Source organism: Nicotiana attenuata, chromosome 1 (genome assembly GCF_001879085.1).
Source record: "Nicotiana attenuata strain UT chromosome 1, NIATTr2, whole genome shotgun sequence".
NCBI lineage: Eukaryota > Viridiplantae > Streptophyta > Magnoliopsida > Solanales > Solanaceae > Nicotiana > Nicotiana attenuata.
In genome coordinates, this window is record NC_031989.1 from 22261206 (window position 1) to 22285897 (window position 24692).

The 24692-nt window shown below is 37.9% G+C and overlaps 2 protein-coding genes across 2 annotated transcripts; one reads left to right on the forward strand and one right to left on the reverse strand.

Annotated features, from left to right (window-relative positions):
* On the reverse strand, positions 6247–9017 carry LOC109215082 (annexin D4-like). Its single transcript, XM_019379132.1, has 6 exons — positions 8917–9017; positions 8632–8804; positions 8272–8490; positions 7224–7445; positions 6735–6806; positions 6247–6635 (listed from the first exon to the last, which is right to left on the reverse strand). Exons 1-6 carry the CDS (start codon positions 8960–8962, stop codon positions 6426–6428), a joined length of 942 nt encoding a protein of 313 aa, XP_019234677.1. The 5' UTR covers positions 8963–9017; the 3' UTR covers positions 6247–6425.
* LOC109215169 (annexin D3-like) lies at positions 12833–23114 on the forward strand. Its single transcript, XM_019379211.1, has 6 exons — positions 12833–13073; positions 13314–13459; positions 14210–14437; positions 21373–21585; positions 21709–21798; positions 22717–23114. Exons 1-6 carry the CDS (start codon positions 12998–13000, stop codon positions 22918–22920), a joined length of 957 nt encoding a protein of 318 aa, XP_019234756.1. The 5' UTR covers positions 12833–12997; the 3' UTR covers positions 22921–23114.

Genomic DNA, 24692 nt, shown 5'->3' on the forward strand with positions numbered 1-24692 from the left:
AATAAAACGTTATAATTGGTAATCGTAACTGTTTCTTGAAGATTCTGTAATGTTTGTAACCATTCATGCTCATTGATTGAAGATCAATGAATATCCCCTTTTTACGGTCTTGGTTCATTCCCCCGGTGCCTCTTTAAATCTCTAAAGAGACTCGAGCAACCGCTTCTTCTTGTCTTTTAGTCGTTTTGCTCGTACCTATTAAGACTCACGTCTTTTCAAATACTTTTCTCCAGGTGTCGCTTTTCTAGTGATCCACATGTCTTGCCATGTCATCCATATAACTAATTCCACGTGTAATATTTATTTTCCCCAATACATTTCATTCTTCTCTTTATATTGAATTACTATTTGTTGGGCTTGTAAAGAGCTATTAAAAGGGTAAAAATAGCACAAGCTATCCATTTTTCGGACGGCTCATTCAAAAATAGCCAACGATTGTAAAGTCATTAAAAAATAACCTCTATTTTGCTGCAACACGGAAAGTTCCAGCATAATATACTAGAGATCGGTGCCCCTGTGTATCATATGCTGGAACTCCAACACGCGGACTGGAGATTGGAGCATAGGCTGGACTGGTATATTATACTGGAGTTCCAGCCCTGTGTATGAACTTCCAGCATATTATGCTGGAACTCCAACATGCGGAAAGTTCCAGTATAATATACTGGAGTATTTTTCCGGATTTTGAATAGTGTTTTCGTTCAGATTTATCTTTACATGAAAAGTGACTAAATTTCGATGACTTTTAAAACTGTGGCTATTTTGAATGACCACTTGTAAATCTAGCTATTTTTGAATTTCTCCCAATAAAAGGGAGTGGCCTCGGCACATGAGAAATTGGTCGTGACGGCAAAACAGACCAATCCCCCCCCCCCCCTTGCACGCGAGATATACGTAGGCTTAATCCAAATCTTGTTTTGCTAAATTTATTTCTTCATTTTTTGAGCTTGCCAGAATATGTCCAAAGTCATTCTCTTTGAATTGAATTTTGTAACGTCCCATTTGTAATGCCATGCTTTAATTTTTGTAATAGTTGTGTTTAATTTTTGTAACAGTTGTAGTTAATTTTTTATAACAGCTCTATCTTTAATTTATATAACATCTACAGATTAATTTATTCATATGTAACTGTCCAACAACTTTGCCTACAAAAGGTAGTCTTCTTTATATGAATTATCCTTCATCTTCTCTTCTTTTCTGGGCAATTGTCTTGTGTATATTCCAAACTTCCAGCCACGAGTGCACGTGTTTGGAGGTGTTGTTGAACCTTGCGGAGCGACCGGTCTTAATGATTTGCACCAGTCGGGCCGAAATCGCTTTCAAGGTAATGGCTTGCCACGACACAATATTTTTTGATAAGTTGTTCTTGTTTCCTTATTGTTCTTGGTCAATATTATCTACTGATTTTTCTTACAATTTGAAAGCGATTTTGTATAATATTGACTAATGGCTACCACTTTGAACAAAACACTTCCTCACCTGTCAAAGCTTGGGCCTTTAGATGGAAACAATTATAAGCGTTGGTCTCAAAAACTTTTAATTTTCTTTGAACAATTAGAAGTTGACTACGTTTTGTTTAACGAACCTCCTACTATGTTGTTGCTGATAGTTCTAATACTACTACTACTTCTGTTGTTGCTGATGATGATTCTAAGAAGAAATTTGAAAAGGATAATAAAACTGTCCGAGGGAATCTGCTTAACCATATGACTAACCCTCTCTTTGATTTGTTTATAAATTATAAATCTGCTAAAGTCATATGGGACAGTTTGGAAAAGAAATATGGTACAAATGATATGGGAAAAAATGTATGTGGTTGGAAAGTGGATCAAGTTTCATATGGTTGATGATAAACCAATCATGGAGCAGGTTCACGAGTATGAGAACTTGACTGCTGATGCTTTGAACGAAGACATGGAGATGTGCGAGATTTTTCAGGCTAATGTTATGCTTGAAAAGTTTCTACCTTCCTGGAGTGATTACAGGAATCAATTAAAACACAAGAAGAAAAACTTAACTCTTCAAGAACTGATTAGTTACATGAGGACTGGGGAAGCAAACCTCTCAAAGATGAGGAGCCTGAATGGCTAAGGATAAGATTAAATCTCTCTCGCTCTCTCTCTTAATTCTTCTAAAGCTAACCTTGTGGAATCTTCTAGTACTTTTGTGAAAGACATGTTTTAAGGAAAACAGAAGAAATGCCAGAAGTAAGGACATGTGAAGAAGCAGAATTACTTCAATAAACTGGAATGTCATATTCAAAAGTCGAAAGGACCTTGCTATGTCTGCGGCAAAATTGGTCACAAGGCTTTTCAGTGCAACCAGAGACAAGGACAAAGCTCAAAGCATGGAGGAAAAGCTCTAGTCCAAACTAACCTTACTGAGGGTGATGATATCATTACTACTGTGGTCGTTGAGGCAAACATGGTGGCTAACAAGACTGACTGGATACTGGACACAGGCGCTTCAAGACACTTTTGCGCCAATAAGGAGTTATTTCACGACTTTGAGGAATCTGCTGATGGAGAGTGTGTTTACTTGTGTAACTCCACTACTGCTGGAGTTTTAGATAAAGGAAAAGTTCTCCTTAAGTTAACTTCTATAAAAACCTTAGCCTTGAACAATGTTTTGTATGTACCCTCCCTTCGTAGAAACTTAATTTCTGGTGCACTTCTCAACAAAGCATGTGTTGAACTTGTTTTTGAATCTGATAAAGTTGTTATTTCTCGTGGGGAGGGGGAACTTTGTAGGGAAGGGTTACCTTAGTGGGGGTTTATTTATACTGAAAATCGCTCAAGAGATCACTAATAATGCTAGTCTTTCAATTCTGCTTATACTACTGAGTCTATTGATTTGTGGCATGGTAGAGTAGGTCATGTTAATATTGGCTCTATTAAAATACTTATAAAGATGGAATTAATTCCTGAAATTAATGTTGTAACTTTTTCTAAGTGTCCTGTTTGTATAGAGGCAAAACATACCAAAAAGCCTTTTAAGAATGTAACCAGTAGAAAGACAGAATTGCTTGAACTAGTGCATTCAGACTTAGCAGATTTCAAGAACACTATTAGTAAGGGTAGAAAGAAATACTGCATCACTTTTGTAGATGACTTTTCTTGATACACTAAGGTATATCTTCTTAAGTCAAAAGATGAGGCTGAAAGCATGTTTTTGAAATACAAGGCAGAAGTAGAAAATTAATTAGACAGAAAAATCAAGTGACTTAGGTTTGACAGGGGTGGTGAATATAGTACTAATACTCTAGAAGCTTTTTGTGAGAAAAGTGGTATTATACACGAGGTTAGTGCTCCCTATACTCCCCAACAAAATGGTATAGCCGAGCGAAAAAATATAACCCTTAAGAAAAAGATGAATTCTATGCTTTTGAGTTCAGGTTTATCTGATAATATGTGGAGGGAAACTATTTTATCCGCATGCTATGTTCTTAATAAAGTCCCTCATAAGAAGTTAGATAAAACCTCGTATGAGTTATGGAAAGGGTTTGCCCCTAACTTGAAAATTCTAAAAGTGTGGCGGTGTTTGGCTAAGGTTGGTCTACCTGATTTTAAACAAGTAACTATTGGACCCAAGACTTTTGATGTTATTTTTATTGGTTATGCTCAAAATAGTATTGCGTATAGATTTATGTCTTTGAATGATAGTTCTATTTGTGAATCTAGAGATGCAGAATTTTTTTAGCATGTTTTTCTATTAAAAAATAATTTGCCTAGTGATGTGCCTAATAATGCTTCTACATCTATGTCCGTTAATTCTCATATTGTGCCTTCTTCTAATGTTACTGCTAATGAGCATGAAAACTTAGAAGGAGTAAGAGACGTAGAATTGAAGCTAGCTTTGATCCTGACTTTATCACTACTTTCTTGACTAGAAATATTGATCTTGATATTTTGAGTGATGAATTAGTGTCAATCTATTTAATAGAAGAAGACCCTAAGACTTATAATAAAGCAATGAGGTCAATAGATGCTAGTTTTTGGAAAGAGGCCATTAAAAGTGAATTAGACTCTATAATTTCTAATCACACTTGGGACTTGTTTGATTTGCTTAAAGGTTGTAAACCCATAAGTTAGCAAGTGGATATTTAAGAAGAAATTGAAACCTGATGGTACAATTGAGAAATATAAGGCTGGACTTGTTAATAGGGGTTTTAACCAAAAGAAAGGCATTGATTACTTGACACTTATTTTCTCGTGACTAAGATAGCGACTATTAGAACTCTTGTTGCTTTAGCCGCTATTCATAATTCAGTGATACATCAAATGGATGTTAAAACGGCTTTCCTAAATGGTGATTTAGAGGAAGAGATCTATATATCTCAACCTGAGAGATTTGTGATCCAAGTACAGGAGAATAAAGTATGCAAATTGAGAAAGTCTCTCTATGGTCTAAAGCAGGCACTTAAGCAATGGTATGAAAAGTTTAATAGCACATTAGCGGGTAATGATTTTGTTGTTAATGCATCTGATACTTGTATTTATTCATAAACGATTGGATCAGATTGTGTGATTGTATGTCTGTATGTGGATGACATGTTAATCTTTGCCCTTAATGTGAATATTGTTAATGAGACTAAGAATTTTTTGTCTTCTACACTTGAAATGAAAGATCTTGGAGAAGCAGGTGTGATTTTAGGGATTAAACTTCTAATGGTATTTCGTTATCTCAGTCTCATTATATTGAGAAAATGTTGAAAAGGTTTTATTGTTTTGATGTAGCACCTGTGAGAACTCCGTATGATCCTAGCATACACTTGAGAAATAATAAGGAATACGATATTTATCAAACTGAATATGCTTAGATAATTGGTAGTGTAATATTTCTCGTGAATTATACACGACCTGATATTGCTTATGCTGTTAGTAGATTGAGTAGATATACTCACAACCCCAGTAGTGAACACTGGAATGCTCTTCTTCGTTTGTTAAGGTATTTGAGAGGTACTATGGATTGGTGTTGCATTTTAATAAATTTTCTACTATTTTAGAAGGATTTTGTGGTCTATGTGTAAATAGACCTGATGGAATCACCTACGTGAGTGTAAATGTGTTGTCGCCTTTTATTGAAGACTTGGGATGTCTTTCTAGATCACTCATGAGACCCAAGGTATGTGCATGACCATAAAAGCACTTTATTAGTATTACGGGGTTTGCATAAAATTAAGGATATAGTATATGTTGTAGGGGTCTCAAGTAATGTTCATTCAATTCAAGAGTACTTCACTTTGTGGATGTTAGTTGTTGCCATATTTCACAACATGTCAATTCAAATCGAAAGATATTGACACTTAAGTACATATTTCTTCTTTTGCCCAGAAATGGCTCTTATTCTATTTTTCCTTTGCATTAGTGGGGGATTGTTGGTATTATTTATCTTTGGTAATGCAAAGTCAAAGATTTTTTTTATAGTTTTCCTTCTTTACTTCTTTGTCTTTTGTGAAAGACAAAATGCCCCTCATCTATTGTGGAAAGTTTCTTTCTTCTCTTTATATTGAATTACTCTTTGTTGGGCTTGTAAAAAGCTAGTAAAGGGAGTGGTCTCGCGCACATAAGAAATTGATCCTGAAGGCAAAACAGGTCGATTTGTCCAAAACCCCCCCCCCCCCCCCCCCGCATGCGAGATATACGTGAGGCCCAATTCAAATCTGATTTTGCTAAAATTATTTCTTCATTTTTTGAGCTTACCAGAATATGTCCAAATTCATTCTCTTTGAATTGAATTTTGTAACCTCCCATTTATTTCTTTGTAACTGCCATGCTTTAATTTTTGTAACATTTGTGTTTAACTTTTGTAACAGCTGTAGTTAATTTTTATAACAGCTCCATTTTTAATTTCTGTAACAGCTACAAATTAATTTCTTCATCTGCAACTGTCCAACAGCTTTGCCTACCAAAGGCAGTCTTCTTTGTGAATTATCCAACACAGAAAATACCTTCATCTTCTCTTCTTTTCTGGCAATTGTTTTGTGCAAATTTCAAACTTTCATCCATGAGTGCACGTGTTTGGAGGTGCTATGGAACCTTGGGAAGCGACCGGTCTTAACGATTTGCACCCAGTCGGGCCGAAATTGCTTTCAAGGTGGTGGCTTGCCACGACACAGTATTTTTCGATAAGTTGTTCTTGTTTCCTTCTTGTTATTGGTCAATATTATCTACTGATTTTTCTTACAAGAGCTCCATTATTTTTAAAATTAATACAACACAAAAAGATATACTAGAAGATAAGTTGAATTAGGAAGCTGAAAAATATGATATTAAAATTGTTTATTTGAAATGGAAACATTGAAATCATACATGTATTGAGCAAAGGACTTCAAAACAAATTAAAGCAGAGGGCAAAACAAGCATCTGAGAACATGCAACAATTGATGGAAAATTTGGATAATGCCAAAATCTGGCCAACATTAATTAGTCAGATTTTGAAATTATAGTAAGCAAGAAATCCTTGTAGCTTCCATTAGCAACTTCTTCAATCTTTGCAGGTAAGGTGGTTCCATATTTGCTGTGGAATTCTTCTTTGATTTGCTTCATATCAACATCTGCTCTTGTAACTATCACTCGAGTGGCTGAGTCTTTAGCAGATTCATCCACATCCAATCTTAAGGACGCGATCAATATCTATGGAATAAGAAGTTGAAAATGAGAGGAAAAACAATACCAAAATAGTTCAAGCAAAAATGTGAGAAATACAAGATCAGTTTTGTTATTGCTACTTACGTTGCTGAAGTAGGTTTGAGGTAAACAAAGGCATTGAACAACTTGTTTCAAGGTCAATTCACCATCAAGATCCTGAAGAAAAAAATTGACACTAGTCATACATTGATGAAAAGTCACAAATTAATTCTTCTCCTAACGATTTATGTATTAGATATTAAATCCTTTTTAACACCCTATATATATACATTGTCATAGGTCAATACATTATATCTATAAGTTTTGTGGGATTAAATAAATTTTTGGATTATTTCTTTTTCCTTTCTTGTTTCCTTTTTTTTTTTTTTTAGGGGGGGGGGGGGGGGGGTTTTGGGGGGGTTCGTTGCGGTTAACTAAGGATTTTTTTTTCTTTTCTTTTCTGGGTAGAGGTATTTGTCCTTTTATAGGATATCAAATTAAGGCAACTATAAGATATACCGATTATTATAGGTCATCTTAATCTGATAGTATAACATATACAAAAGTTAAATTTCTTTTATTTTGTATTCTTACCTCGTCCAGGTAGTTGCCAGTCATTTCCTTGTAGTGATTATAGAGAGCCTTAAGATGAAGCTTGCTTCTGTGTGAAAGGATCCTCATAATCTCATCATCTTCAACGAGATTCTTCTTAGCATCTTTTAGTGCATTCACAAATACCTTAGCCTCAGATTTTGCAAGATCGTCGTTTACTCTTGGCCCTTCATAACGGTGAGAAGTCACTAGAGCTACTAGAAGCTGTTTGTCATAACAAAATGGTACGTTATTAATGGAAAAACCTTTCCAAATATTGCAGTCATAATATTAATCAAACATACATATGAAAATAATAATTATAATAATAACAATGATAAAAACAATGAGAATGAGAAGACTAGAAACTTTCGGCCAAAAAATAAATAGAATTAGATCTAGTATAACTAAAAAAATTATAGGTCCGTCAATTTTAAGTAGATGGAGTTACCACATAAAATTATATCTTTCCTCCTTTTTTAGGAAGGAATTCAAAAATAGCCAGATTTACAAGTGGTCATACAAAAATAGCCATTCAAAAGTAATCGAAATTTAGCCACTTTTCATGTAAAGATAAATCTGAACGAAAACATTGTTCAAAATCCGGAAAAATACTCCAGTATAATATACCGGTCCAGCATATTATATTGGAACTTTCCGTGTGTTGGAGTTCCAGTATAATATGCTGGAAGTTCATACACAAGTGCACCGATCTCCAGTATATTATGCTGGAACTTTCCGTGTTGCAGAAAAATAGTGGCTATTTTTCAATGACTTTGCAAACGCTGGCTATTTTTGAATGACCAGTCCGAAAACTGGCTAGCACGTGCTTTTTTACCCATTTTTATGGACAATATGAAATCTTAGAATAAATGTACGTAGCCCAAGGATCCACATCTCAAGCCCAATTAACAGTATTATTGGCAAGCTCTCATCCTCGAATTTAAAAGTAGACACGAACGATCATGAACACATGTTATGAGAAATTAAATGGGCAAATTCTTTTTATATACTATCAATTTATATAAATAAAAAAAAATAAAAAAAAGACCTTTCTTTCAGGATTTTGGATACGGTGAGCAATGTCTTCCTCAATTGAGTGGTCAAAAAGGGAATGATAGGCTCTTCTTGCTCCCAAAAGCTCTTCAGAAGATCTAGTACAAGCAGTCTCAATTAGAACATTAAGTTGAGGTACTTTCAATAACAATGCCTCCTTAAACAAACGACCATCTCTTTCCCATGGGTGCATTGTATATATTACCACTGCATCCTACAAAATTACAATAAAAATATATTTCACTATCAAAATTCTGTAACTTTAAAACATATAGATTCCTTAATGTATTATCATATTTTTACATAGGATTTCACAAAGTTCTTACGAATAATTAAAATAAAAATATAAATGTACCTTAAGACGCAAAAATTCTTGGCGAAGCTGTAGGATATGGTGATCGTCCCATCTCTGGAATTGGCGTTCATCTTCTTTGAAGAATCCAGGGGTGCTAACCCTATAGATTTCCCTCTGATGCCGATTCCATTTTCCCAGTGTTGAGATGAATAAATTTTCATCCACACCAAGTCCTACAATTTTGTGTAAACAAAAATATTATATTGAAGGAAGGTAAAATCTTCTACTATTTAACTCTTATAAACTGTAACAATTCCAGTTTTAGAAGAAGAAATGGAAAATAACCTGAGAAAGCCTTGGTGAGAGCTGCGTATGCATTAGCCTCTGACATTTTCTTTGGGTAATTTCTCTGTGTTTGATTTTTGAGAGAGAAGAGAGAGTTTAAGAGGTGGGATTTGTGATTCAATTCGAACTATATTTATATGGGTTATTAGGGGTACTTCTGTCATTTCGATTAGGAAAGCCGGTTATACAAGTTTGACCAAATTAGAAAAGACCAACGTAGCCCTCGGTACAATAACTAATATTAAAGTAAAGAATATAAAATTATAAAGACGTGGCCATTCAATTCCTGCTTCTTCCCCTGTTCATCAAACTACAGCTTGTAACGCCTCGTGTTATTAAACAAATAAAAGTCAAATGTCGTTAAGTACTTGTTTAATTAAATTAAATCTTTATGATATCTTCTTAATTTAATGTTTAATAAATGCTCGACAATCTGCTTTTAATTCTTTATGTACCATGGGCCTTGCACGTCCTTATTTATTTTTTCCTAGTAATTAATAAAGATGTCTAACATAATTTGTGTAGTTTAGGCATCTACTTACCAATACCAGCGGTTTATAACTAATCGAAGCAAAATCTAGGTTGTAACTTACTTTAGCTGTTATAACTTATTTTGATAGAGTAAGAAACGTTTCTTTTTTTTGTTTTTTCCCCATTAAATAGCATTTTTCGATCAAGTTATATCAATTTCATTTCTTTCTCCATTACGATGTATCTTGGGATCTCAATGAATTCATCAACAAACGCTTGATATATTTATAAAAGCAAAGTGACAAGCTGAAAGTAAAAAACTCATATAGTAATCGAGACGGATTTATAATTTAGAACAATTGATTCAGAATAGATTATTTTTATCTTAAAAATTTACATATGCACACACGCTTTATGTCTCTAAAAAAATGAGAATACGGTAACGATTTTTAATTTGTGTGTTTGAGCTCAATGTAATATTTAATTGACATAATGTCTTCCCACTTTTTAAATTTGAAAATCTCATATCATATTTATTCACATCCACATTATTCCAACCGTTACCAAAATATCCATGCCTCTACGAAATCATGTACTACTTATTTAATATGGTTGTTTTTCCCTATGCCATGTTTCAAAAATGGAAATTAAACCATGTCCAAGACAGCTTCTGGAGATCTTTTGTAAAACTAAAGATGAAGAAAAAAATTTAGTTTGGCGTGAGATTTAATTTGGGGGGGGGGGGGGGGGGGGGGGTCACTAATTAATTGAATATTACAATTACAAATATGAATAGCAAGACTTCATCAAATAATTAATTATCTGAACAACAAGTAATCGGCACGTACGTCCAGTCGTCCAGTCTTTGGATCACTAAAATTAGAAAATTTACATAAAAAGTAAAAGAGAAAATATTATAAAATGAGACAGGTGTGAAATAATCAGATTGACCATATCTTGTGGTGCTTAATGCCATGTGAAGAGATGCAGCAAGAGAAAAGAAAGAAAAATAAATATTTATCGTTGGTTTCCATTTTATTTATGACCTATGTTTCCTCTTTGAATATTCCAGTAAGTTTCCTATAATGAATTAAACGACTCCATGAGAAAAAGGTGGATCAAGATTTAAGGTTAGCTTGTTTCCATTTATAAAAAGTTATATTGTCTTATACAACAAAGATATATGGTCGGTAGATGAGATCACTCCATTCTTAACTAGAGGCTTCGAATTTGACAATTAAATAATTGAAAAAAATTGGTAGGAGTGTTGTTTTCATTCTTGGATCCTACGTAATTCAAATCAAAATTAGTTGGGTAACAAAACAAAATTATCTTATACTATTATCATAGTTTTTGTTATTCTCGGTTTATAATTGACCTAATTTCGCTGATTTAGGTATATAATAAGTCAAAGTTACATTATAACTATTTGGTTGGTTGGTAGTATGTAGCTTCAGGTAATTCTTGAACTCATAGATTTTTATTTATTAAGAACTTCTAAGAATTTTCCTAAGTTGATCTAGAAATTATTTAATTAAAATTATAAGTGACTTTGTGGAACAGATCGATAATGTTCGGTATCTATTTCCATGATTCTATACAGCTAAGCTTGATTTGCCCTATCCCAGCATTCAGTTATTTATTTGTCCAATCATATGTACAAGTGACATGTAATCAATTCGATTGCTTGCTCCCTCCTTAACAATTATTATTATTTGATTTGTTTTCCTCGCGTATGGTGCTTTGAAGTCAACTAGAAGGATTTTGCTCAATGTGTTTGTTAACTGTTAAGCACGTTGTGTTCAGATTAATATTGTAATTATGTCTATTCTATCATTAGTCAAAGTCGTGTTAGGTGCAATCCCAAATTGTGGCACAACAATGCATGTTATTACTCACAAAAAAAAAAAAAAGACTTCACTGCGAACTTCGTCGCTAAATTGCTAGTAGGTAACAAATTTTATTAATAATTTGTTGCTAATCCACTGCTAAATGGAATTAGCGATAAATTTTTCTATTTAGTTATAAAATTTATCCGTCTAATTTCTGTCAATATTATATTGTTACTCGACACGTTCCGTCATGTATATGCCCCTTCAATTAACAACAAGAACGCGTTAGGCGAGACAATATACTTTTTCTTTGTTTTCTTTAATATTCATATACATCTAGCTTTGACCTGATATTACGTGTATACTGTTTAAGTAAAATTTGGTATTAATTATAAGTTTCTAGTGTGACTTATTTATCGAACATTTGTACTGATTTAAGAGTAAAAGTTATAATAAGGTTCGACTATCGAACAGTTTATGAAGTATTTGGTCGATTCAAATAATTTACTAGTTATTTGATAATTTAGGTACCTAATTAGGCGAAACAGGGAATAAATACATTTGTAAGAACTAGAAAATCAGCATATGATTGTTGATTAGGCCCAAGAATACTGAATACGTGTGAATGGAACTTGCAATGAAATAGGAGAATACACCTTGAAATGTGGTGATGTGGATGAGATCTCTTCACTCTTAATTAGTGGTTTCAGGTTCGAGTTCAAAGAATAGAGAATTCTTGATAGGGAGCGGTTTCCCATTGAATAACTTCACGCGGCACGAATTCAAATTGTTAATCCGAATAGTGAGTATCAAGGTAATAGATGATTACTAAACAATATAAAGAAATCGGAGAATAGCTTATCTCTTCATCATGATATCGCACTCCATGCTAAAGTTGTTTATGTAATACAATAATCTATTTTTCTTTCTCCTTTTCAAGTGTAATATTCAAATCATTCACACTATTTCAGGTGAAATTCTCTTACCAACAGAGTATTAAAGAACATTTTACGTCAAGAAGCCAACAAATGAACTCCAAACTTTTGGCTGATAAGAAAACGATATGCTCACCCGGTGATATCTGGGCAAAATGGAAATAATACTAGAAGATAGCTGAAATAACATTGAGCAGCGACTGATGCGATCTCTCTTCTCTTAATCAAAAATTTTGAATTCGAACCTTTAAAATGAAAAAACTATTCATAATAAGGAACGTTCCCCCTTTAATGAATTATACATAATGCGAATTAAAATTACTCAGGCTAGTGAATTAAAAAAATACATGGAGCTGACAGTTATCCCTTAAACAGTTTCAAAAATGACATTCTATATTACTTTATTATTATTATAATGATAGTAAAGTAATATAGAATGTCATTTTTGAAACTGTTGAGCATGGAGTTGTAGCATCCCCTTCAGCTCAGATCGAATAGTCACTATATTTCGAAAAAAAAAAAAATTAAAAAATGTTTTTTGATATCATTCTTGCAATTGATCGAATTAAAAAAAAAAAAAAAAAAAAAAGGGCACGCGTACAAAGGAGAAGTGCAGAAGTTTGGAGTAAGTGAAAATCAATGTGGGGGTATTAAAGTCCAAACGAAAGATAAGGGCATTACGGGCAGGGAGCTACAAAGTCTTTATTTCCGGTTTTGCCCCCCCTTCTCTTTCATGAAGGAGAGGGAAAAATAACTGAAAGCGTTAGAAACAAAAATAACTGAAGGAAAGGGTTAGAAACAGAAAAGGAAAAGTTGCAATTTTCTGGGTGAAGAAGAGAAGAAATGGGTACAGTGAGAATACCAGATGTTGTTCCTTCTCCTACTGAAGACTGTGAAACTCTCGTGAAAGCCTTCAAAGGTCTCTCCTAATTTCCTTCCTTTTTGTTACTTTATTTACTTTTCTTTGATTAATGCAAATATAATCTGCTAGTTGCAATTTTGGTTGTTATATGTACAAAAATTACTACTCCTAGTAGCAACTTGATTGGGGAAAACAAAAGGAAGTTTTTTTTTTAAACTGGAACAGAAAGAGATTAGTTGTTTTATTTTTTTGTTAATTGATATAAAAGACAGAGATTAGGTTAGTGGTTTTGTGTAGGACTGGGAACTAATGAGAAATCAGTGATATCGGTGTTGGGGCACAGAAATGCAAGCCAGAGGAAGAAGATCAGAGAAACCTATCAGCAGCTTTACAACAGGTCTCTTGTCGATGACATTTTTGCTGAATTATCTGGTGATTTCAGGGTACAATCTCTTCTCTTACATTGTTAGGACCTAATTATTTGCTCACTTCGATAATTGGCTTTCAATTTGATAGCATTGGTTCAGTAGAATGTTAAATTTGGAATGTTGTGAATCTGCAAAGTTATGCAAATTTTCATTACTTCTAATTTATAAAGTTGAATAGTGTTTTGTTTCCTTGATTTTCTAGAATTAACCTGGTGCAAAGTGTGTGCGCATAATTATAATAGAATGAACATCCATTTGTTCCAGAATATTCATTACTATTGATCTTAGGCCTTAAATCTGGTGCTAGTAAAAATTGCCAGTTATGGAACTTTAGATTGACTTTTTATACAAGTTGCCATTTTACTGAAACTTGTAGTCCTTATATGGGTATAAATTGTTCTTTTCATATTAAAATACCTAGTATCAATGACTGTTCTTGCTTCTCCTACTCCTTTAAGTTGTTTCTTATAGGTTAGTCCTAAGTGGAGGCAGCAATATATGCGTGAGACTGAGAGATTCTTAGTTTATTGGGGATATTTTTTAAATTCATTTCTAAATATCGTCAGCACTGACCTGATTGAGTGCTCGAAATAAAGTTGCGTGTGTCATACCTTTTAGACTGGTCGATTTTTTTGCAGGTAGATGTGGCACTTATATACACAATACTTTTGATAGAACTATAATATATATGCTCAGTCTCTATTTGAGCTTGGTTATATACCCAAGTTTTCAAGTGCTAATTTTAGCTTTTCATGTGTGTGATAGAATGCTGTAATCCTGTGGACATATGACCCTTCTGAAAGAGATGCACGACTAGCAAATGAAGCCTTAAAGTCAAGAAAGAAAACCATCACTCAGTTACAAGTGATAGTAGAGATAGCCTGTGCATCATCTCCTAATCATCTGGTCGCTGTGAGACAAGCATATTGTGGCCTTTTCAACTGTTCATTTGAAGAAGATATCACAGCAAATGTCCCTATGCCTGTACGAAAGGTACGTATGGTCACTTCTAGTCACATCTAGTCCTAAGGATACAACCTTTTTAACCAACCTCCTTCGAAATATCTAAAGATACTATGAAATCATAATTGTCTTACAGTAGATCTGGTAGGATGCATGTAGAGTACTGAAGATATCTTACCTAGCTGATGATTCATTATCAGTTTAAATAGCACGCTTTATGATGATTGCTTGCGATGATGCATTACTGTGTTACTATGTATTGGTCAAAATCTGACCACTGTGGTCGACCCAACTGGGATCCCGCCCAAGCGGCGAGACGGTGAAAGACGTCATGATTTGCTCCAAACCACATACCCACAGTGCCCGCTAAGTCGAAGAAAAATACTCAGGGAACGACAAAAACGGATGTGGTATGAAGAAGCATTGACCCAAGAACATAGCAAGGACTCCATGACTATATATGGGGTGGGAACCTTCCTAGAAAAAGGGGACTTTTTCTCTTTTTCCTCTCCTCTGTAATTTTCTTAGCAAAAAGAAGATAAAACGATTTTTCAGACATTATGTAAACTGATTATCTCCATCGATTGATAAGAGATGAAATGAAAAACATCAATAAGATTGATCGCCCCTATTTCATCTGATTCATCATTTTCTGATTTGGTTATAGATCTGGAGTTTATTATGCTTGACTAAGATTTACCTCTTCATCTTCATTAATTGATTTAATCAAAAAGGTTTCAATATCTTTTGGTCAAACAATTTGGCGCCGTCTGTGGGGATTTCTTAGTCAAAATTCCTAGTCTCCTTCAGATCGAAGCCCATAATCATCCACCGAAGAAAGTGGTAAGTAAACCTCACGCGCTAATCCAAAGCATGATGCTGCATAGAAGCAGAAGTTACAACCAATGTCCACGCAAAGCTTGCAAAAGAAGATGGCGCCGGTTGTGCAAATCCCGCAAGAGGATGGGCGCATCTTAAGGGGTGTCCCACGCACCGAATGATCCACGAACGAGCTAAGACAAACCCAACCCACGCAGAACCAGGGCATGTTTAAAAGAAAAGGAGAGGAAGAAAAGAAGGCCAAACGCGGCTGCCGAACCCACAAACCACCATCCCATCAACCACTTAAACGTCAGGGAGAGCGAACAGCACTATGAGGCTACCCTCGTCCATCGACCCATCGGACTGAGGTAAGGAAAATCTCATCTTGGTTCACCTTCTGTTGTTCGCTTAAACAGGAACACAAGCGCCGCATGGGCGAGCGAGCAGAGGAGCATCCCAACTAGAGAGTAGAACTATTACAAAATATCCTGAATATCGCCCATCTCAAACACGTCAACCTCTGGAAAATGACGTCCTCTACGGTCGCACTCCCTTCCCCTCACCCGGGTTTTGTCCCACTCGGGTTCTCTCGAGGAGGTCTTGAACGAGGCAGCAAGGGGGGCATCACCGAAGCACAAAGGACAGTCTATCGCCCCGCCCACTGGCGAGCTCTCCAGGCCGAATAACAGGGGGGGGGGGGTTTAACAGGGAGACCCCAATACACGGATAAAGCAAGCATTGGCAGGATAGCAACGTTCAGTACTCCCCGACATCACACTCCCCAATGCAAACAAATTAAGCAAACTGGGACTCACCAAGGAAACACACGAGTTGAGCAAAAAACTGGGACTCCCCCAGAAGACACGCAAAACTCTCTCGAAGACTGGGACTAACGACGGGTTAACATTTCGACAAGTTCGAAATAACACCCTTAAGGCCAAGGGCCATCGCCAAAAAGAAGAGTTCGACTTCGGTCGAAAACAACGGGTTAACATTTCGACAAGTTCGAAATAACACCCGTAAGGCCAAGGGCCATCGCCAAAAAGAAAAGTTCGACTTCGGTCGAACAACGACGGGATAACATTTCAACAAGTTCGAAATAACACCCTTAAGGCCAAGGGCCATCGCCAAAAAGAAAAGTTTGACTTCGGTCGAACAACGACGGGATAACATTTCGACAAGTTCGAAATAACACCCTTAAGGCCAAGGGCCATCGCCAAAAAGAAAAGTTCGACTTCGGTCGAACAACGACGGGTTAACATTTCGACAAGTTCGAAATAACACCCTTAAGGCCAAGGGCCATCGCGAAAAAGAAGAGTTCGACTTCGATCGAACAACGACGGGTTAACATTTCGACAAGTTCGAAATAACACCCTTAAGGCCAAGGGCCATCGCCAAAAAGAAAAGTTCGACTTCGGTCGAACAACGACGGGTTAACATTTCGACAAGTTCGAAATAACACCCTTAAGGCCAAGGGCCATCGCCAAAAAGAAGAAGTACGACCTCGGTCGAACAATGACGGGTTAACATTTCGACAAGTTCGAAATAACACCCTTAAGGCCAAGGGCCATCGCCAAAAAGAAGAGTTCGACTTCGATCGAACAACGACGGGTTCACATTTCGAATAGTTCGAAATAACACCTTAAGGCCAAGGGCTGTCGCCAATAAGAAGAGTTCGACCTCGATCGAATGACGACGGGTTAACATTTCGACAAGTTCGAAATAACACCCTTAAGGCCAAGGGCCATCGCCAAAAAGAAAAGTTCGACTTCGGTCGAACAACAACGGGTTAACATTTCGACAAGTTCGAAATAACACCCTTAAGGCCAAGGGCCATCGCCAAAAAGAAGAGTTCGACTTCGGTCGAACAACGACGGGTTAACATTTCAACAAGTTCGAAATAACACCCTTAAGGCCAAGGACCATCGCCAAAAAGAAGAGTTCGACCTCGGTCGAACAACGATGGGTCAACATTTCGACAGGTTCGAAATAACACCCTTAAGGCCAAGGGCCATCGCCAAAGAGAAGAGTTCGACTTCGATCGAACAACGACGGGTTAACATTTCGAAAAGTTCGAAATAACACCCTTAAGGCCAAGAGCCATCGCTAAAGAGGACTAGGACTCACGACGGGTTAGAGAAAGGAGCTCGACACCACTCGAACTGTGACGGGATAATGCTTCGACATAAGTTCGAAAATACCATCCCTACAGCTAAAGTCGTCGCCAAAATCCTACTCAATCCGTGTGATATTGAATTCCCTGAGAATCGGGAATTCACCGCACGGAAATCTACCTCTTTGCGCCAAAATTACGAAAAGCAAAAAGAACAGGAGGTATACGACAATGAAAAATTCCTCTTTATATAAAGCTGCTGCAGAAACAGCCGCTGATTATATACGGCTAAAATCGACGGAATACAAATAAAAATAAACACAGAAACAACAATTTTTTCACTCGGCGTCATCACCGCCGCCCTTTTCATCAACCTCTCCAGGAAGTCCCTCGTCGGCCACCGGCGTTGCAGGATCATATCCGCAGTTAACACGAGCCTCTCGTGCCTTCGCCCGTGCTCCTTCATATGCAGCCTCGAAAACATTGCCCGCCTCCACAAACTCTTATATATGTACCGCTGGGCCTCAGCGTGAACCTAGAGCTCATGCAAATGACGGGGAACGGCGGCAGGACAAGACTCGACTTGAGCCAACAGTTGCTCCTTTTCAGCCTCAAGAGCAGCGACCCGATCCCCCAAGGTTGACGCTTCCCGGTCGATCTCACCAATACGCTCCTCGAGTCTCGCTTCTCTTAGCGTGGCTGTCGCCCTTTCTGATTCATGCTCGGATTGGAGGACGCGGATAGTGTTCTCTAGAGCTGCCGCCCTCGCCAAAGCCGCCGACCAGGCGCTCTCGATATTCTCCAGTCCGGCGACCTTTCTCTCCAGCTCGGCCAATTTTCCCATCCATTCCGCGCTCATCGCCTCGATCCTGACGGCATTCTGATCCAACTCAGTCTGCATCGATCGCAACCTCGCTTGAAAATGCTCACACTCTGCGGCAACTCCCTTGCCCACCTCGAGTTCTTCGTCCTTTACACGAAGTTGCTCCTCAAGCTCGCTACTCCTGCGAATAGCCTGCATCAGCTCCTGATCCCTCTTCTCCAGTTCCTCACCAAGGGATCGATCACCTGCATTCGCCCTCAGCCGCTCGTGCATCTCACGGCACTTGTTGCGGTAGCGCCGATATTTCTCCAACATCGTCAGAAAAATCTTGGCCCGAGTGTCGGCCCTACGAGCACTCTCAATCTCCACCATGTACGTCTGAAAAACAAAAAATTGATTTAAGGCCAAGGTCGACAAGGATGAAAAGAACACAATAGGGAAGAGAAAACTTACCCTCAGGACCATAGCAGCCACCTCGTGCATCAAATCAATGTCACGGACGTCCCGAAGAGCTTCACTCTCGGCGGCAGAACACAAGAGGTCAAACTGCGGGACCAGGTCTTCCGTATCCCCCAGGAGGTTAATATCCGACGGGATTTCAAGTATACGGGTGGGGCCCCCGCATGTACCACCGTACGGGTAAGGCCTTCTTCGAACATCCTGATATCATCAGGATCAATATTAGACTCGGATTCGTAATCATCAACTATGACGCTTTTTCCCCTCTCTATGGCCGAAGAAGAAGCACGACCCGGCATCGAAGATGAAGGCACGTCCAAAGCAATAACAACGGCCTCAGGATTCTGATTCCCCGTCGCGGCAGGTTGTTGGCCAATCATAGCGGTCGGGATCTCCGTCGATGGGGCGGACGCAACGGCTGGCTCTATCTCTGCAGGAAGAACAGCATCAATGCCCGCCTCGGACCCCGTCAAGGGGAGATCACCCTCTGAACATACCATGGCCGAAGGAGCCGTTTCGGAATCCATTCACCGCCTCTTTGATGGCCCCTCCCCGTCTTCGGCACGGGAAGATTCCCCCGTTGGGTAGGTGGCAGGGGTCGGAATCTCCGTTCGAGGGGCAGCCTCCGTGCGCACAGCCACGACCATAGACTCAACTGAAGCGGCCCTCGACGAAGGTCTAGAAGTAGACCCGAAGGCAGGGCGAGCGGACGATATAGGCTGACGAAATGCTAGAGGGGGAGCCCTCGCCCTCCGCACTCTCCATGACATCGATGAAAGACGTATGAGCAACAAAATCAACTAGTAGAACGAAAGACAAAACTGACGTTACTTACCGGTAAGAGGCTTGCGTCCATATTTCTCATAGAAGGACGACCATGCGCGAACCCCCGCCGTATGAGGAAGGATGGCGTTCACCCACTCGCGGATATCATCAACAGGAGCAGGGGGTAGTCTCACGGCTGCAAAAACAAAAACAATGTAAGTACCGCCTAATGAAAATCGGTCGACCATCACTGCGACTAAAGGCATAGAAACTTATGTGCGAAGTTCCACTTCTCGGGGAACCCTGTATGATCCGCCACAAGGTGTTCGGTCCGCACATAGAAATAGTTCTCATAAAAACGACGGTTGGCTCTGTCGTCCATCTTCACCACCAAACTCTTCGTCCCTCGGTGGCACATATGAATCATCGTACCACGAATGAGTTGAGGAGCAAAGAGATTGAGCATGTGTCTCAACGTGACCTCCCGACCGGCAAGCTCCGCGAACTTGAGCAGCATAAGGAACATTTTATACAAGTACGGCGAAAGCTGAGCCGGACACACCTCGTAGAAACGGCAAAAATCTACCACCAAGGGAGGGAGAGGAAGCGTATACCCGACAATAAAGGGATAAGCTTAGAACGCACAATATCCTGAGCGATCGAAATGTATAATGTCATCTCCCACTGCCGGCAGCATTTCGACGTGGTGAGGAATCCCCCATCTAGCCTTCAACTCTGCAATCCCCTCCTCAGTCATAACAGAGGAAGCAGGTTCCGGCTCCTCCCGGCAGGACTGTGGAAATCGTTCCATGGTTTCCCAGGGCGAGGCAAGATCTCAGCCGCCGACGGAACCCCCTCATCTTCTACCCCTCCAGGGGCAGGAACATCACTTTCCGGCGCCGCAGTCGCGGCAGAATTGTCAGCACAGGAAGAATTACCAGCCATTTGCATCAATTTGATAAAACAAAGGGATGCAAGAAAAAAGAAGAGACTAAGACGAAAGTTCCTGGCTAACCGAAAAAAATCAAAAACCCGAAGTGTCAGGAGAAAAGGAGATTCAAAGAGTTCTTTCAAGTAAGGGCAAAGAAGTGTGTCAATCGAATGGTGCTTTCCTTCTATTTATAGGAGACATAAATTCCTCAAGCACGAAACCTAAGAGTCGCCAATCGAAGCTGATAGGGCGTGAAACGGTTCAATCCCCTCGGAACGTGTGTCATAATGACAGCAACCACGAACGACGTTTTAAACGATGCTTCGAGTCCGAAACGGTCGTGACGGTCCAAGGGCATCGCAAGAGCGCCGTTACATTACTTGAATCTAAAAATCATACCCAAAGGGTAGACGGTCAGATTTCTCTTAGATGTGTAAAAATCATAATCCGTCTGCCAGGCCCGACAAGAGACTACCCCGGCACACGGAGGGACTAACTGTATTGGTCAAAATCTGACCACTGTGGTCGACCCAACTAGGATACCGCCCACGCAGCGGGACGGTGAAAGAAGTCATGATTTGCTCCAAACCACATACCCACAGTGCCCGCTAAGTCGAAGAACAATACTCAGGGAACGACGAAAACGGACGTGGTATGAAGAAGCATTGACCCAAGAACATAGCAAGGACTCCATGACTATATATGGGGAGGGAACCTTCCTAGAAAAGGGGGGCTTTTTCTCTTTTTCCTCTCCTTTGTAATCTTCTTAGCAAAAAGAAGATAAAACGATTTTTCAGACATTATGTAAACTGATTATCTCCATCGATTGATAGGAGATGAAATGAAAAACATCAATAAGATTGATCGCCCCTATTTCATCTGATTCATCATTTTCTGATTTGGTTATAGATCTGGAGTTTATTATGCTTGACTAAGATTTACCTCTTCATCTTCATTAATTGATTTAATCAAAAAGGTTTCAATATTTTTTGGTCAAACATACTAACCTCTATAGAAGTCACTGAAATGATGTGTTGTTTTGATGTCGCCAGATTCTTGTTGATCTAGTCAGGTCCTATAGATATGATAAAGAATTGGTGGATCCTAGTATTGCAAATGCAGAAGCTGCTATCCTTCGTGAAGCAATAAGGATAAAACAGTTGGATTCTGATAATTTTCTGATGATACTCAGCACAAGGAATTTTCATCAGCTTAGAGCAACTTTTGAGTGCTATAAGCAAAATTATGGATTCTCCATTGACCAGGTCACTTTTCTTACAATGCAAGCTGCCTGCGCAACCTTCTTCTTATTAGTTCTGCTTGCTCATTTTGTCTCTTGTACTGTTGTACATGCATTTATTCTATCTATTTTAATGATTCTTTTACAGGACATTAAGAGCTGTGGAAAAGGTCTGCTGGAATCTATACTGAAGGTGGTTATCTGGTGCATTGATTCACCAGAGAAACATTTTGCTGAGGTACTAAATAAAGAAACATTTTTCTTTTATATTTTGGTTTAAGTATTTTTATCGCTTTGACACCCTTTTACCTGTCAAATCATCTGTCAAAAAATCAGCACAGCCCTACCTTAATATAATAACGTTAAGGCAAACACATGCTCCTGTTTTCTACCTCCGTGGAATCACATCTTTTAGACAATATGTTTGATTTAAGTATGACAGTGCTATTAAATTGCATATCAATATTTTGGTTAGACTAGATTATCATCGGCACCATAGAATATAAAATCTCCTCCTTATCTTTATTCTTCTCTGTCGTTATTAGCAATGTTAAACAGCCAAACCAGGGTGAAGTATTCCTTCCATTTTATTACTTTCATGCTTGTTCAAGTTATTGTGGCTATTAACAGGTTAATTTTGTGCGTAATTAGTCTAAAAAAATGTGCCAGCTCCTATGTTAGTTCACTGTACTTTGCTACGATATCTTTATTGTGTTGAAAGAACCAGTTAATTTAATTGTATCTGATAATTTAGTAAAGTAGCGCACCCACACACACCACACCACACATATATATATATATATATATATATATATATATATATATATATATATATATCCTGCTCATTGGGCTCTAGAGACAGGACCAAACAAATATAACTAAAGCTGTAGCTTCCAAAGTCCTCCTATGCCAATTCTATCCACTACTGAACTTAGCACCTTCTAGGAAGGTTTTCGGCGCAGTAGTTTCCTGCAATAGCATAGACTCCTACTAGCAAGGAAAACTATTTAATCTATTCAGTATATGTTTCCATTTATAATATCTCGGGCCTACAATGTGCAATTGCAATGCTATTTCCCTGATTCTGTCAGAATTCTCTCTTCTTGTTGTTGAAATCTTCTGTACGTTGTATTCTCTTCTATGCTGGAATTGTCAGGTTGTAAGAGCCTCGATTGTCGGGATAGGAACTGATGAGAATTCTCTAACTAGAGCCATTGTAACTCGAGCTGAAGTTGATATGATGAAAGTAAGGGGAGAGTATTTCATCGCAAACAAGACTAGCCTTGATAATGCAGTTATTGGTGACACGTCAGGTGATTACATGAAGTTCCTGATGACACTGCTTGGTGCCAAAGTGTAGCTCTTTGGCTTTGAACATCGTGTTGTTGTGTTTCAATACTATGCTTCTACTTTGTGTGCTTTGAAAAATGTTATATCAAAAATTGATGAGTGGATTTGTTGTGAAAAACCTAAGTGTTGGAGAGTGATTTATTATATAAGTTTGTAGTTCGTCACTTGCTTGTGAGTAAATAGCAGCTTTTATTTCCTGAGACATGGAACATGACTAAGGAATTTAAAACCCAAAGAAAGAAATAGCTGTTATAAATAGGATCCAGCGAAAACCATTGCACTCTCAATATTAGAAGAAAAAAAAAAGGTACTTGCTTGACACTAAAGTTCTGGTAAGTGGCACATCTTAGTTTTGCATTAAAATGAATGCCAATAGACAATCATATTCTGATTTATCTATTTGAATCGCCCGTATAAATTGGGGCGGATGTAGCCGGTTTTAGTTGAACCCATAATTTTTGGCACGAAATATGGATTTATATGTAAAAACGTACTAAAATGATGGGGTATTATTACTTCTAACCCGCGCTAGAAACTATTTACATTCAGTAGCGGGAAAAGTGTATAAAATTTGTATAATTTTTGTATATATCATACAGAATATATATACAAAAAAATATATTTTTTTTTGGCTATTATTTTAAGAACGGTTGTACCGTGTCATTTTCCCAAATTTTTCAACAAGCATTAGATTTGAGACCATAATTTTTACAATATAATTAGTTCAAGAGGAATTTTCAGAAACCACTATTGTTTAGTGGTTATTAACTTCCTATAACTACCATATTCATAATTACTTCCTATCGCTACTGTTCAATTGTTATGGTAGTGTATTCGATGTATTCATGTTGTTGTATTCATGAATACAGCAGTAACAAGCGCCTAAAAATTAGGGTAGTTCAACTGTACGCGCATGTATTCACATGTATTCGCGCCATGTATTTATGAATACAGCAGCAAAAAGTGCCTAAAATCAGGGCAGTCCAGCTGTACGCGCATTTATTCACATATATTCACGCCATGTATTTATGAATACAGCAGGAAAAAGTGCCTAAAATCAGGGCAGTCCAGTTGCACGCGCATGTATTCACATGTATTCGTGCTTCTGTATTCATGAATACAGCAGTAAAAAGCGCCTAAAATCAGGGGGAGTCCAGCTGTACGCGCATGTATTCACGTGTATTCACGCCATGTATTCATAAATACAACAACAAAAAGTGCCTAAAATCAGGGCAGTCCAGCTGTACGCGCATGTATTCACATATATTCGCGCTGCTGTATTCATGAATAAGCAATAAAAAGAGCTTAAAATCAGGGCAGTCCAGTTGTATGCGCATGTATTCACATGTATTCGCGCCATGTATTAATAAATACAGTAACATCAATCACCTTAAAAATAAGTATGTCCAGCTGTCTAAGAGAGGAAAAACATAAATAGCGTATTTCATGCTTTATTTCATTCTTCAATGGTAGTATATACCATAAATACTTATTTTGCTATAAAATATAAAAGGTAGCTATAGAAAATGATATTTTAAAATAATTTTGATTTATAATAAGTAGGGTGTATACCTTTGCCATAAGAGAGTATTTGCCAAAAAATTACCCAAATAAGTTTTGGCAAAATTTATGGCCAAACGGGTCCTTAAATTAGACAAGGAAAATTTTACCAGATAAGAACAGGTTGTTGGCAATGGACATAACAAACGTGAGAACAGGCTGCAGACAACTTTTGACAAAATTTGCTACTCATTTCTTTCTCCTCTCACTACTAAAAAACAG